Source organism: Dryobates pubescens, chromosome 2 (genome assembly GCF_014839835.1).
Source record: "Dryobates pubescens isolate bDryPub1 chromosome 2, bDryPub1.pri, whole genome shotgun sequence".
Taxonomy (NCBI): Eukaryota; Metazoa; Chordata; class Aves; order Piciformes; family Picidae; genus Dryobates; species Dryobates pubescens.
In genome coordinates, this window is record NC_071613.1 from 22,641,013 (window position 1) to 22,654,884 (window position 13,872).

At 41.4% G+C, this 13,872-nt stretch overlaps 1 protein-coding gene across 1 annotated transcript in view; it reads right to left on the minus strand.

The window, feature by feature from the left end:
* Nucleotides 1-13,872, minus strand: part of ABCA12 (ATP binding cassette subfamily A member 12) — a 102,508-nt gene that overhangs the window by 33,428 nt on the left and 55,208 nt on the right. The window contains exons 19-28 of the mRNA XM_009900836.2: nucleotides 13,601-13,740; nucleotides 12,844-12,963; nucleotides 11,608-11,698; nucleotides 10,118-10,297; nucleotides 8,290-8,605; nucleotides 4,352-4,466; nucleotides 2,679-3,008; nucleotides 1,866-1,935; nucleotides 1,631-1,765; nucleotides 785-940 (exon numbers count right to left, since the gene is read on the minus strand). Of these exons, the coding sequence (XP_009899138.2) occupies nucleotides 785-940; nucleotides 1,631-1,765; nucleotides 1,866-1,935; nucleotides 2,679-3,008; nucleotides 4,352-4,466; nucleotides 8,290-8,605; nucleotides 10,118-10,297; nucleotides 11,608-11,698; nucleotides 12,844-12,963; nucleotides 13,601-13,740 (1,653 nt within the window). The remainder of the gene's footprint in view (nucleotides 1-784; nucleotides 941-1,630; nucleotides 1,766-1,865; nucleotides 1,936-2,678; nucleotides 3,009-4,351; nucleotides 4,467-8,289; nucleotides 8,606-10,117; nucleotides 10,298-11,607; nucleotides 11,699-12,843; nucleotides 12,964-13,600; nucleotides 13,741-13,872) is intronic.

Genomic DNA, 13,872 nt, shown 5'->3' on the forward strand with positions numbered 1-13,872 from the left:
GGGATTTATCCTTTTTATTTCTGCAGCTTCCAATAATTCCTGACAATAAGCATTAATCATTTTTGAAAAGGTCTCATATTTAGATACTTCTGAGCACCTAACTTAATTTATACTAAGCAAGCACAGAAAATTAGAGGACATACAGCAAAACTACTGAGTTATTTTCAGTTAGGTAGATGCAGGAAGCTTTTATGTGTGAATCTCACAGTATGTTACAGGCTAAATATTTAAAGAGATGAACAAAGAAGCGCACATCCCTTTTGCCAGGTGGAAATTTGTATTTGCTTGTGCAGATTGAAGTGTATTTCTGCATAGAGCATTGTAGAGTGAGAAATACACATCCAAGGTAACTGCTCAGCCACAACATACACAAATATGCATGTGAATATCAATCAGGACTGGATTTCCACACCAAATAGGAAGAACAAATATAAATTAAAAGTGAAATCTCCATTCAGGGAAGTAACAGCTTCCAGTTTTTCTTGTGTCACAAAATAAGGATCGATACAGAAATGTGCTTTCTGAACATGGTGCCCTTTTCCAGGTTTGGCTTTCTTTACAGAATCACAGAATGGTTGGAGTTGGAAGGGACCTCCAGAGGTCATCTAGTCCAAGTCCCCATGCTGGAACAGATTTGCCTAAAGGAACATGTCCAGGTGGGTTTTGAAAGTGTCCAGTGAAGGAGACTCCACAACTTCTCTGGACAGCCTATTCCAGTACTCTGCTACTCTCGAAGTACCTACAATGTAAGTGAGTAATGCTACTCAATCTAGAATTCACCTACATATCTTATTGTTGAGAGTGGCTTCTTTCCTTAATATCAGCTTGGAGAGGAGAAGGCCTCTTCGTTTCTCATTCCAGAAGGGAAGATAACTGTTGTATTCAATCCAGTAAGATGGAAGCAATGGGAAATACCAGGGAGCAGCCATGCCATATCTACCTGCAAGGAGAAGAGGAGTTTCATTCTGGCATCTGTTTCTGAGGAAGAATCATTATGGGGGTGCTCTCAAAATAGCAAAAATAAATTCCAAGAGAGCTCTCCCCTTTTGATGTGCTCATGTACTACTGATACTTGGTGGAAAATTTGTCTGATTGACACAATAGGGAGCATTCACTAATTTGTTATTCTGAGTAACTTCATAGCTGGAGGGTAGGAGTACTTTACATTTTCCACTGGGTAGATTTCTGTATACCACTGGACTGCTTCATTAGGTGGGGAAGAAAAGAGAAAGACAAATGTACTGGCTCTTGCCCAAGGCAGGAATTACTTTTTGAAATCAAATGATGTAAGAAACAACACAAAATCACTTGACTGACAAATGCAAGCTAACATGCTCTGTTCTCATTTTCACCAAGCAGACTGCAAACACATCCTCCCATGTTCCTCCCATCTTCTCAGGAGTCCCACCAACCCATGCTATAAGCAAATAATCCTCCCTTGCTCTGCTCTGTCTCAGTTTCATTAAATCTCTCAAACATCCACAAAGTCATACTCCCTTTGATATAGAAACAGAAGTGTCCTGTGTGTGCAAACTGTTCTAGTGCCTGAAGCATGGAATCAGCCAGTGCACTATTCATTGTTTTCCAAAGGAGATGGTACAGGGCCAGCCTCAATGCTTCGTGCCCTTACCTGGAAAAACATTCCTTATGTACCATCCCAGGATGAAGTAGATGAAAGAGTCTATCAGAATGAGCCAGCACATCCAGCCAAAGGAAGTGTTGTCTCCAATCATTGGAGACTTATACATGTTGTCCCACTGCAGACCTGCAGAATGGAATTGAGGAATACAAACAGAATCCCTATTAGTTAGCAAAATGTCAGACCCATGGGAACTCCAAGCCTAGTTTGCCTACAAGAAACATACCTACACCTTGTGCCTCATATCGAGCAATGTACTGACTTGCATAGCTGAACGCAGTTGGAGATAGCAGACTCTGTGGAATAAATAAAATTGAGTTAGTCTCAAAGAGAAATCAAGCCAGTCAACCAATCACATACCTTATTGGCTTGGTCCACTAGTCAGAAAAACTAATGGGTCTCTTTTTCCAACAGTCACAAAGAGCACTGACCCAGGCTTATAATGGGTAACACTTCTGGTGATAGACGTAATATGTCTTCTTAGAGCCTGCCTGCCTTTTGCTTCCAACCCCAACTTCATCTCTCATACAAGGCTTTATTTCAGGCTTTTGAAATACAGGCTGACTTCTAGAGCCCTCATACCTATGTATTTTATTTCTACCCTTGGTAAGAAACAAGGCTTTACATCTATTCCCATGGCTAGGAATTTGAGATACAGGAGATTAAAGGCTGAGCAGAGCCAGCCCTCCTTCATGGCCCTGCTACCTAAACTCCTTACTGAGACTCATTTTTCACAGTTCTTTTGTTTTGCAATTCAAAAGGGCAAAGTACATATCTCAACCTATTCTGATTCAGCTAGCAGGTGGGAATTCATTAAAATTCCACATGTATTGCTTTCAGTCTTGGGACACAACTAATTCCATGTCCCACTCAAACAGGCCATGGCCAACTCTCCTGTTGTAACTGTCACTGATGGAATTCAGAAAGGCATTTAATGCATGTATATTTGTAACACAAGGTATAATAAAAGCTGAAGTTTATTGAAGATAAGCATCTGCTTCCACACACGTGGTCCCTGTAATTGAGAAACAAAACTTACCAGTAGGCTCTTAACAGAGAAGCTCAAATGATTCTCGATGACAAGCAACACAATGAAGGGAAAGAAGGTGAGGATGTACACAAGACTGCCCACCAAGGCTGCTATGTTTGTGTTATTGAAGAAAACACTGATGAAGTAGCTCATGGCTATGATGGACAGGCTGTAGTCCATAAGGTACAGGAACAGGAGTGCTGTGTTTGTTTTGGGAAGGATGTCACCCACTTTTAGAACAATGATGAGGAAGGTGACAGTAATTAGAAGGAAGACGGCACACTCTATGAACCAGGCGATGAAATGGCTGCTGGCATTAACACCCATCATTTTCATGTACTACAGAGAGAAAGGGGGGAAAAAAATCATCACAAATGACAGCTTTTTATTAGGAGACCTTTCTGCTGATATTGAGCTGTTGCCTTTTTTTTTTTTTTTTTTTAAAACATGTCTGGACAGGGCATGCAATCAAACAATGCTCTCTCATGCTTTGCCATACTGCACATCTGATAACCAGGGAGAAACCATGCACTCACGTTTCTGGAATGCCCTAGGATTGCAAAGCATTCTATTACAAAAGAACAGCACGGACAGGATCTGCAAGTATGAAATGTTGCAGCCCAAAAGCTGCAAAGCTGGCTTTAGATTTAGATTTGTAACTTCTCTAAAGCATGTGGGTTCATTTTTAAACTTATGCTAACTGATTCTGTGGCTTGAGTGTAAAAGCTCTTCAATATCCTTGAAACCAAACCATTTTTCACACAACTTCAAGACAACAAATAATGCTTAACTACAACGGTTATAAGGAAGTTGATGATCAGGTCCACAAGACTTGTATTAATCTGTTAAGTTTGTATTATTGCTAAATCCAAAAGAAACCACACATGCTGTTGTCTTATTGTACATTATACACTTAAGATGACTGACACTCTGGTTCTTAGAGACAGTGAAACTGGGCTCCTTATCTAGAGTAAGGGGCTGCCAGCTAGCCACTTGGGGTTCACTCATTCTCAATTTCATCACAGTTCACAAAGTGCCCTTTCTTGGAAATGCTTTGAGTGAATCAGTATTTGTTTCCACGGTATCAGATACAAACCATATCTGCTCAAGCTCTTGTTTCTTTCTGAAGTTTAGATTTTACAGAAGTTCTTTGCTGCTCATCTCTGTTGATGATGTTTACACTGAAAACCTAAGCTAATTTAATAAACTCACTAAGCCTCAATGTCATTTCTTTTTCAACGGGCAACCTGAATGAAGAACTTCATTTCAGAGGAGCTGATGTAATATGTAGCACCTTCTGAAATATTAAGTATAACAACTTCAAGGATAGGAAATAAGTCACTTTTCATGTCTTTGTCCCCAGTAGGTATGACTCAAAGTCAATTTTTAGCGAGCTTTAAATCTTCAGAAAACTTGCAATTTTGTGAGAGCCCTTTGTTTCCAGTGTTCAGAACTGCAAAGCAATGTTCTCACCGCTTGAAGGGCAAATGCCCTGCATTTCTCTGGTTTTAAGCTCGGTTACAATGTCAGATTTCAAACACTGCAGGTCAAACAATAGGTATCTGGAATATTATTTTCCTTAATGCTTGTTTTGCTCCATTTAATATTGTGCATGAGACATATACCCACTAATGAGGAAAATCTGTTTATAATTCTGCACGCCCCAGAAAGTTTTACCGTACCTCATAAAGCCTCAGATCTTTCTCTTGAACAAGTGTTTTAACAAAATCAGCTATAAACAGCACCCAGGCAGCCATCAGAGCAAATGGAAGAGAGTAGGTCACGCTGGTTAAGAACCTGTAAAAGGCAAATGCAGGCTTTAGCTGAATATGAAATGTTCTGGGGATTAGGGTTTTATACAGAATATATTCTTCAGAATAATACTTTGGCACCAAAAAAGACATGCTTATATTTCAAACCGTGGAGTATAATTAATAATTACAAAAAAGGCTATTTTGCCATTGCATTGGATTTTCTACTCATGAAACTCCTGACTGTTCAAAATTTATTATTTTTTTTTTTTTTAATCCCAGAGGGATTTCCAGATGCATTTTGTAAGTTTTGCTCAGCAGCATCCTGGCAGGACCAGGAACCACCATGGGCAGTGGCATCTCCTGACTCTCTGATGGGGTGCATCCCATGTGCAAACAGCAGCCAGCCATAATTCACAGTTTTGTGAATAGAATAGAATAGAATAGAACAGAACAGAACAGAACAGAACAGAACAGGTTGGAAGAGACCTTCAAGATCATCACGTCCAACCTATCATCCAACACCATCTAATCAACTAAACCATGGCACCAAGCACCCCATCAAGTCTCCTCCTAAATAACTCCAGTGATGGTGACTCCAATACCTCCCTGGGCAGCCCATTCCAATGGGCAGTCATTCTCTCTACAAAGAACTTCTTCCTAACATCCAGTCTAAACCTCCTCTGGCACAGCTTGAGACTGTGTCCTCTTGTTCTGGTGCTGGTAGGTGTAATAGACATACTTTTTATCAGGCCATACTTCCTGGTGCTGAAGTTTGGATATAGTTGCTTCCCTTCTTAGTTTCTGTCCTATTACTCCTGTTACTGTGCATCCAGGTGTACAACATGGGTTTCATGATTCTTGGCTCTTCACTTTAGTTCAAATCTCTTTCTGTGCCAAATGTGCAGAGAAAAACAAACAAATGCCATGAGGGTGGTGAGACACTGGAACAGGTTGCCCAGGGAGGTGGTGGAAGCTCCATCCCTGGAAGCTTTTAAGGCCAGGCTGGATGGGGCTTTGAGCAACCTGATCTAGTGTGAGGTGTCCATGCCCTGTTGGAGCTGGATGATCTTTGAGGTCCCTTCCAACCCTGACAATTTTTGATTCTATGAAAAAACCAAGCAAAAGCCCCAATGGCCAGCAGTAAATATCTCCTTCTCATGGAAAGGAAAGTTTTTACACCGGGAGATTTACTTCTTTGTATCTACTGGGCTTATGCTTCCTCTCTCATTTCTAAACCTGCTTTAAAAAAAAAAAAAAAAAGGAAATAAAAACAAATCAGTGTTATCCATGAGAAAAGCTGAATGTACAACTTTGGTAAGAAATTAATATGAACACATTTGGTTTATTTTTATTTTTTATACCTTTAAAGCTGAACATTTCCCATAAATCAGCATTTTTAGGAAAAACTTCCATGCAAATGAAGCCACATTTATCCAAAAGAATGTAAGGATGCTTCAGTAACTCTACTTGTTCTTTGCTGTTTGGGGTTTGCTTGTTGGTTTGGGTTTGGTTTTTGGTTGGTTTGTGTTTGGTTTTTTGGTTGTTTTAGTTGTTTTTTTTTTTTAGTACTACCTTGTGCATGATCTCTAGGCTATTAAAAATTCAGCATTTCCCAGCACCACTCTGTACTGGTATAACTATTCCCTCCTTTTCCCTACAGGAAGGTAACTATGTGATAACAATAGATAAACAACCCTTTTACAATGACTTCTGCTGGATGCAAATCCAAAGCCTTTAGGTATTTTAATAATTGAGCAAACTCTTGTCCCTCTGAACCTGGGGTGGGGAGGGAAACCTGAAGGCAAGCAATTTCCTCAGCAGCCCAAGAAGAAGAAAACGAGCAGATAGAACTGTGGTAAATGCCTCCAGCAGCCAGTTAATCATTGTACAAACTACCTCACAGCAATAATCCATGTATTTGCTGCGAGAAGTTGACACCTGGTTTGAATGCTTGCTGCCTGAGTACTTGCAGGCACTTTGCATGATGTCTTCTACAGCTATGATAGCTTCCAGATAGCATTTTAGCTCAGGAAGAAGCCACACAGGCTTTTCAATGGAAAAAGCTCCTAGCTCTAGTCTATACTTTTGGTCCAAGTGAGACTCTCATGGCAGAGAGGTGTGACCACCCAACCTACCAGTACTAGCCAAACAGAAAGGGATCTAGGGGTACTGATTCACAGCCAGCTGAACATGAGCCAGCAGTGTGCCCAAGCGGCCAAGAAGGCCAATGGCATCCTGGCTTGCATCAAGAATAGTGTGGCCAGCAGGAGCAGGGAAGTCATTGTGCCCCTGGACTCTGCACTGGTTAAGCCACACCTTGAGTACTGTGTCCAGTTCTGGGCCCCTCAATTTAAGAAGGACATTGAGACTCTTGAATGTGTCCAGAGAAGGGTGACCAGGCTGGTGAGAGGCCTCAAGCACAAGCCCTATGAGGAGAGGCTGAGGGAGCTGTGATTGTTTAGCCTGGAGAAGAGCAGGCTCAGGGGAGACCTTATTGCTTATTGCTCTCTACAACTACCTGAAGGGAGGTTGTAGCCGGGTGGGGGTTGGTCTCTTCTCCCAAACAATCAGCACCAGAACAAGAGGACACAGACTCAAGCTGTACCAGGGGAAGTTTGGGCTTGAGGTGAGGAGAAAGTTCTTCACAGCGAGAGTTGCTAGCTGTTGGAATGTGCTGCCCAGGGAGGTCGTGGAGTCACCATCCCTGGAGGTGTTCAAGAGGGGATTGGACGTGGCACTTGGTGCCATGGTTTAGTAGTCATGAGGTCATGGGTGACAGGCTGGACTTGATGATCTTTGAGGTCTTTTCAGACCTTATTGATTCTATGATTCTATTTGCTGAACATGCTTCACTGCTCTGATGAACGCTGAAACCCTCTCCATCCGTGTGTGTTTGGCCACCAGCTGCAGTCAGCGTAATAACTTTGAGGAAGTACTGTGTTGCCAGCTTTCCAGCACAGACCAAAATTGCCTTGCCGGAGGGGCAGGTCCTCAGCTGTGACAGATTTGCTTCTCTCTACTGCATTTGACAGAGATGCAGTTTATACTAGCTGCAGATCTGGCTCAAGATGAGTGGAAAGTGATCCAAAACTTTTTGATCTGCCTTGCCATTCAAAACTTATTCTGGTCCACACACAGTTCACACTTCACCATTTTGTGTAACAGGCTGTTAATCCTGGCAACTCAGCTCAGCAAAAGCTTCCCTGTCCTTCCTCCTTATTGCAGAGATGAATGGTACAACTTCATCTTTCCTCTTACCCTTCTTGAAGCATCTGATGGGCAACTGTACTTAGAACTATTCACTAAACACTGAACATTAGCTAGAATCACTGGAATGAACAGCAAATATTGCAGCTGGATAGCTGCATCACCTGCATGTAAATGCCTGCAGAACGAGCCAACACTCATATTTAATCTGACTGCCAACCCCAGTCTCAGTTACACCATGTGTAATAAAACAGGGACAGCAAATTTTACCTGCTGTAAACCTTAACAGTTACCATGATGATTCAGGTACATACAGAACACTGAAAATGAAAAATTAGGCAAACTAAACAGAGTCTGTTTATACCAGAATCCAAAACTCCTTCGTTTGTTCAGACCTTTGGGGGGAAAAAAAGACAACAACAAAACACACAAACAAACAAAACCAAACAAACAAACAACATGAAAAAAAACAAAACCAAAACCAACCAAACAAGCATAAAAAAAAATCAAGCCCCCCCCAAGCCTAAAACCAGAAAAGGAAACTATTTCTATGCCATATGAACATGGTATTAAGGAAACCAGTGGAGCTGGTGAGATCCACCAGGTAGACAAGACGAGCTTACACAAAGCACGAAGATAAAAGCCACACACAAACTTACATATCCTTATTGTAGCAGGGGTAAGGCATGGCCTGGACTTGAACAGCTATTTCCTCTGGTTTCTTGCCAGTCTGTAACTCAATAATGGCTCTTTCAATGCTGTCCTGGATGTAAATAAATGCCCGGCTGTAAATCTGGCTCTGCGAGGTGGAGTTGTGTGGACCCACAGTCCAGATGCGCTCCCTTATCCTGTTGGTGGTTTGTGTGATCCTGCTGCTCATTCGGATGGTGTAGTTGAGCACAGGAGGGAGGGCGAGGTCCCCATAAACTGAGTGTCCAGGGCTGCTATGACTTGAAGGCAGCTTGAAAATGATACCTTGGAAGAGAAAGGGAAAAGGCTTTCCTTCAGTCAACAGCACAGGAGCAGTTCACAGAGATATGCAGGAACTCATTTTTATAAGCTTTTTCTACATTACGATCCATCATTTCATTTCTTTTCTGCACAAATAATGCTCAGATGGGTAAGCTGCTTATCAAGGGTCTAGAAGGGGAAACTATACATTACTGCAGCTACTTTCAAATGTACTTTCAACTGTGAACAATGATTATGGGTGCAAAATACACCCTAGAGCCCCTAAATCTTCACCCACTGAGAATTCAGAAGAGCAAAGGCTCTCAAAACAACCAGCTGCATTGGGAAAAATCTTGCTGCTAACATGGACTGGGGAGTATTCGTTAGATATGTCACTTGGCACCTCTCATGAAAGTGCCCAAAGGTGCTCTATGAATAGAGCTCACATAATGATGATGCAACATAAAAAACTCAGGAATGTGGTGCTGAAAATTGCTCATGACCTATACACTTATTTTTGTGCCCACAAAGTCCTGCAACGCTGAGACATCCAAAGAATATAAAAGCTTGTAAGTTCCTGTTAGGAGATGGCGTGCTGCAGATACATTTTGACAAATAGGACTTTTGGTTTGTTTTCTTTTGAAATGTCTGTTTGAGGAGAGGCAATATCACAGAAGTTTTTCTCTCCAGAGTACTTTTACTGATGATTCCCTGTATAAAGCATAAGATGGAATGGAGGACAAACTTGGAAGAAAACTGCTTCTGTGGGAACAGACAAACATTTTATCAGTGTCTGAAGTTCCAAGAAAACAAAAATTGTTTCTATCTGTCTCTCAATTATGATGCATAAAGCCAAACAGGTCACAGGACTTACAAGAAAATCCTAACTGAGGAGATATTGGGCATTCTTCAAAAATTAAGACAAATTTATATTATTCAAGTTAATATAAGTTCTTCATCCCTACTGTGCCCTGCCCATCCCCGTGGTCTGATTTGAAGCTGAAATCCAATCCCACAACTGTGAAAAGTGTGACTGAGAAGACCCAATATAATATTTTAGTGTTTTGCTAGAACATCTCAAGAGCTTTATGAACTTTAAAGTTCATAAAATGTCTCCTATATGGCCTCAATGATCTTAACAGCCTTTTCCAATCTAGTGATTCTATGATCTCTTTCTTGATCAAAACATCTTTTCCCATGGGGGCCTGAAAGAAGGCAGTTGTCATGAAGATCTCCTGAGGGTAGTGAAATTTCATTCAAACTGAGAATTAACCAAAGCACCAGTAAACCAAAAGCTTTCTATACAGCCAGGAGAGGTGTTAAAGGAAGAGGAGGTATGAAAAGGAGTGTTGTAAAACACTGCCATAAAGAAGTCTCAGTGCTCAGGTGCCACACATGCCTGCTCAAAATTGATTCCTGTGTGGTAGGAGCTGTGACCACAACAGCTGCTGGTGGAAAGGCAAATTTCTTGTGCTGAACTCTCACCCTTTACCAGGCTAGGTCTAATTTACAGGGGGATTCAAGACAGTCACGTACTTGCGAAAAGCTCGTTCTTCAGAAAGAGCTCTTTAGCCACCATTTCCAGCTCCTCTAAGTTTTTGACTGCCTGAATACGATTAAACGAGACACAGGAGGACACATTCACAGCAAGAGTAGCTAATGTATTCAGCTGATCAACAATGTCAGAGTTGTTCTGGAGCTCCAGTCGAATATCATCTGAAAAAAATAACAACAGACAAACCAAACACGGAGGCGTCACTACACATGGCACAAAAATCCATCACATCCTCCCACTCCTTACAATGACACCAGAAAGGAAAAATGAAACCCATCATACTAAACATTTAAGTGTAAAATACATTTCTGCACTTAGCAGTGCAATGAAGGCATGCTGTTAACCCAATTTTTATATTAATATTTTATATTAATCATGAGCTTGCCTTTGTGAGGATGCCAGCAATGGGATGTGACAGCCATCCCCAATGAGAAGTCACTACTAACCTGCTGAGGTTTTAGACCTGCATATGATGCTCACCATTCATTTCACATTTTATGGGTTTTGGTGTTATCAACTCATCTGTTGAGCTATTCTGTCTCAAGGGAGAAGGTGCTTCATCAAGGAAAAGTTATGTCTGTTGTGCTGATGTGTGTACTAAACCTGATAATGCACTTTAATAGAGATGCTGCTGTTTCCTGTCGTTTTAAAAGGTGACTGCATAATGCAGTGTAACTAATATGGAACAGCTGCTGCAGGCATGATGATTTTATAGGGAGTTACCAGACAGAAGATGCTACTCACAAAGTAACACAGGAGTTATGATAAACAATATGAAAATAGTCTTCTGGCTGCAACAGACTGCACCCACTCTTGGTTTATACTGTGTTTTGCTGGCATAACCCACATTTATGTTGTCATGTATGGCCACTCATTGAGAGAGTGGGTAGGTACAATAAGACCAGCTAGGAGGGGAGCATGATCACTATGCTGTGCACTAACAGAGAATGTATCTACCACTGGTGTCAGCAGATGACTCCCACAGTGCAGATCAGCAGCTCTCACCTTGAAGGACCATGCAAGAACAGCAAACTTCAGCAGAACTCCTATGATGATGCCTCTGGCTTCATCAACCTGAGCACCTTTATCTTATCCTTCTTTTTTTTTTTTACCCTGCTCTGAAAAACTCTTAAGTTGATGCAAGTGAGTTCTCTGCATTTCCCAGGAGAGTCCCAGGTAGCTCATTTGCAGAGATCATTATGGCGAAACAGTGTCCTCCAGTGGCCACACTCAGCTGCAGAGATTGCCATTCTATTATCACCTCAACACCCTTCAAACATCTCTTTATGCAAGCCCTTCGCTTTCTAAAAGTCTTTTCCCAAAGACCACAAGATTTTTTGAATCACAGCTGAGATTGCCTTGCACTAAACCATCCAATGCTGGCCAAACAATAGCAATATCAGTTCACTGACACTGGAGCTTCCAGATCCAAGGTACCAATAAGAGGGGCAGCAAATGTGGAACAACTTACCCAGTTTGTTTATCTGACTCAGCAGTTCAGCTGCATCCAAATCTACCATCAGCTTGATAAACACCTGCACAAAGGGATTCTGCAGGGTGTTCTATCAACAAGGAAAAGGGAAAAGCATTGGTTCGATCAGAAGCTACTCGAGCTCTTTCACAGCATGTTTCTAAAATATAACAAGCCTTCACGGACCATTTGTACAACTCCCTCCTACTCCTTTCCTGATCTTCCATTTTCCACTCTGCAATATTAGCTATGAAAATGTCATACAGAGCCCTGTGAGCCCAAGCCAGTGTTTCTTGTAGTTAATGGAAGATGACTATTGAGTCTCCACCAGGCGCTAGAGTCCCATGGAAAAGTCAGGACTAATCTTTGTTATTCTAAAGGTGCAGTAAATTTCATTTGTGTCTGGTTTAAGTCCTGCAGATACGGCCAGAGCACAAATGTAGCTTGGAGACCAGCAGACAGCTCTTTGTTTGGCTGAATAGCTCTTTATTCCACCAATGAGTGCAGTCAGCAGAGAATATTTCATTTCACTTTTGCATATTCCACTCTGGATTTTCTCTCAGTTCCATGGAAATTAGAATGAATTCCAGCCACTGAAATTAACTTCTAATGCTTTAAGGTTCCAGAGATCTTATTTTCATCATTTTTTAAGAAAAAAAAAGAAGACAATTTTTACTGTGGAGAATAGGAAGCAAGTACATGAAACATTACAGCTTACTGCTTTCTGTACCCAAGCAAGGCTAGGCTTCTTAGGAGGGGAAAATGAAATTATATTTACATTCACCGAGGTACAAAGACATCTTCTAGCTCTTATGTGTGTACCCAGAGCTACATGCTTATTATAGATTCTGTTTTATTTCCTGAAAAAGTCATTTCTTGCCTGGTCTTGGCTGGCTGGATCACTCCATCAAGCAGAAAGTTAATTTGCAAACTGAAGAGCATTCCCTGCTCATCTTAGCCCTCCAGCAGGACTCAGAATGGCCAGTGCCGGGGAGCATATTACAAACAGACCATCTCAGAGAGAGGATTTGCATGGAAAGGTGCATCAGGAGGACTTCTGTCACAGCATCAGGCAGGCATGCACAGAAACTGTGAAGTTCAGAACAAAATCCTGAGAAGAGTCTCCCCAACTGACCTAGATCCCCAAGGTTCCTGGAACTCCAGTTTATTTCAGTGGAGAAATCCATCCTCCCAATTCCCTCCCACAGGAGAGACAGAGGAGGTAGGATCTCATACCTTGATCATCGGAACTGTCTGGTTTAACTTAGTCAGCGAATTCATGATGACAGGAGACTTGTCCAGCCACTCCTGTGATTTCAGGGCTAGATCAGCCATCTGCTCCAGGGTTGCATTAGACTAAAAAAGCCCACAACATAAGGATTCATTTATTCATTACATTAGAGCTTTTCAAAATGAAATAAATCAATAAAACAGCTAAGACCAAATTTATTTCCTTTTGGATTTTTCTTAGCACCCTATCACTGTTCACAAAACTGTCCTTTAAAACACTGACTTTGGATACAAGTTCTTAAAATATAGCTTCATATGTGACATGTGGAGTCTGTCCTGGGTATCAGTTTTCTTTCTGCCAGATATCTACTTGCCAACAAGTACTGGTTATAGCATTTGTGGGAGATATCTCTCAATAGAGAGATGGCTGAAAATATGGGGGTTAAAGGGCATAAACTTAAAAAAAATTGCAGTATAAATATTAGACCAACAGCAATTGGTTTGAGGATTAATTCAAAGACAAAAGATGATTCATATGATCAGCAACACAACTAGGAAAAGATAAATTGACTAATGCTTTGGCCAGGGGGTTGTACTTGATGATCTCAGAAGTTCCCTTCCCACACCTACAATTCTGTGATTCCATGAATACTCCAAACAGTTAGAAAATAAACTTCTGCTTCTCAAAGAAACAAGCCTGTGTTAGACAAATGCCAGGCCTTTTGGGCGGGTGTATCCTGATGTACTGTGAAGATACCCGTACCTTTCCCATGATTGCTCGAGTTTCTATTGTATCTGGTGTATAAAGGATCTTCCCAAGCACCATTGGTTTTAAAAAAGACCAAATTAAAGCTCCAGTTGGGGTCTTGACCAGGTCCAGGTAAAAGGATAAGCAAAATGGTGCTGCAGAGGGAGAAAAAGCAAACAAATTGCACAGAGAACAAATAGATCAGAGACGAGAAAGCTACCAGCATATTTTTTTCCCATCTGCCCAGCTTATTGCTGTGTCCAGCAAACTACTTCAGAGCCCTCTTC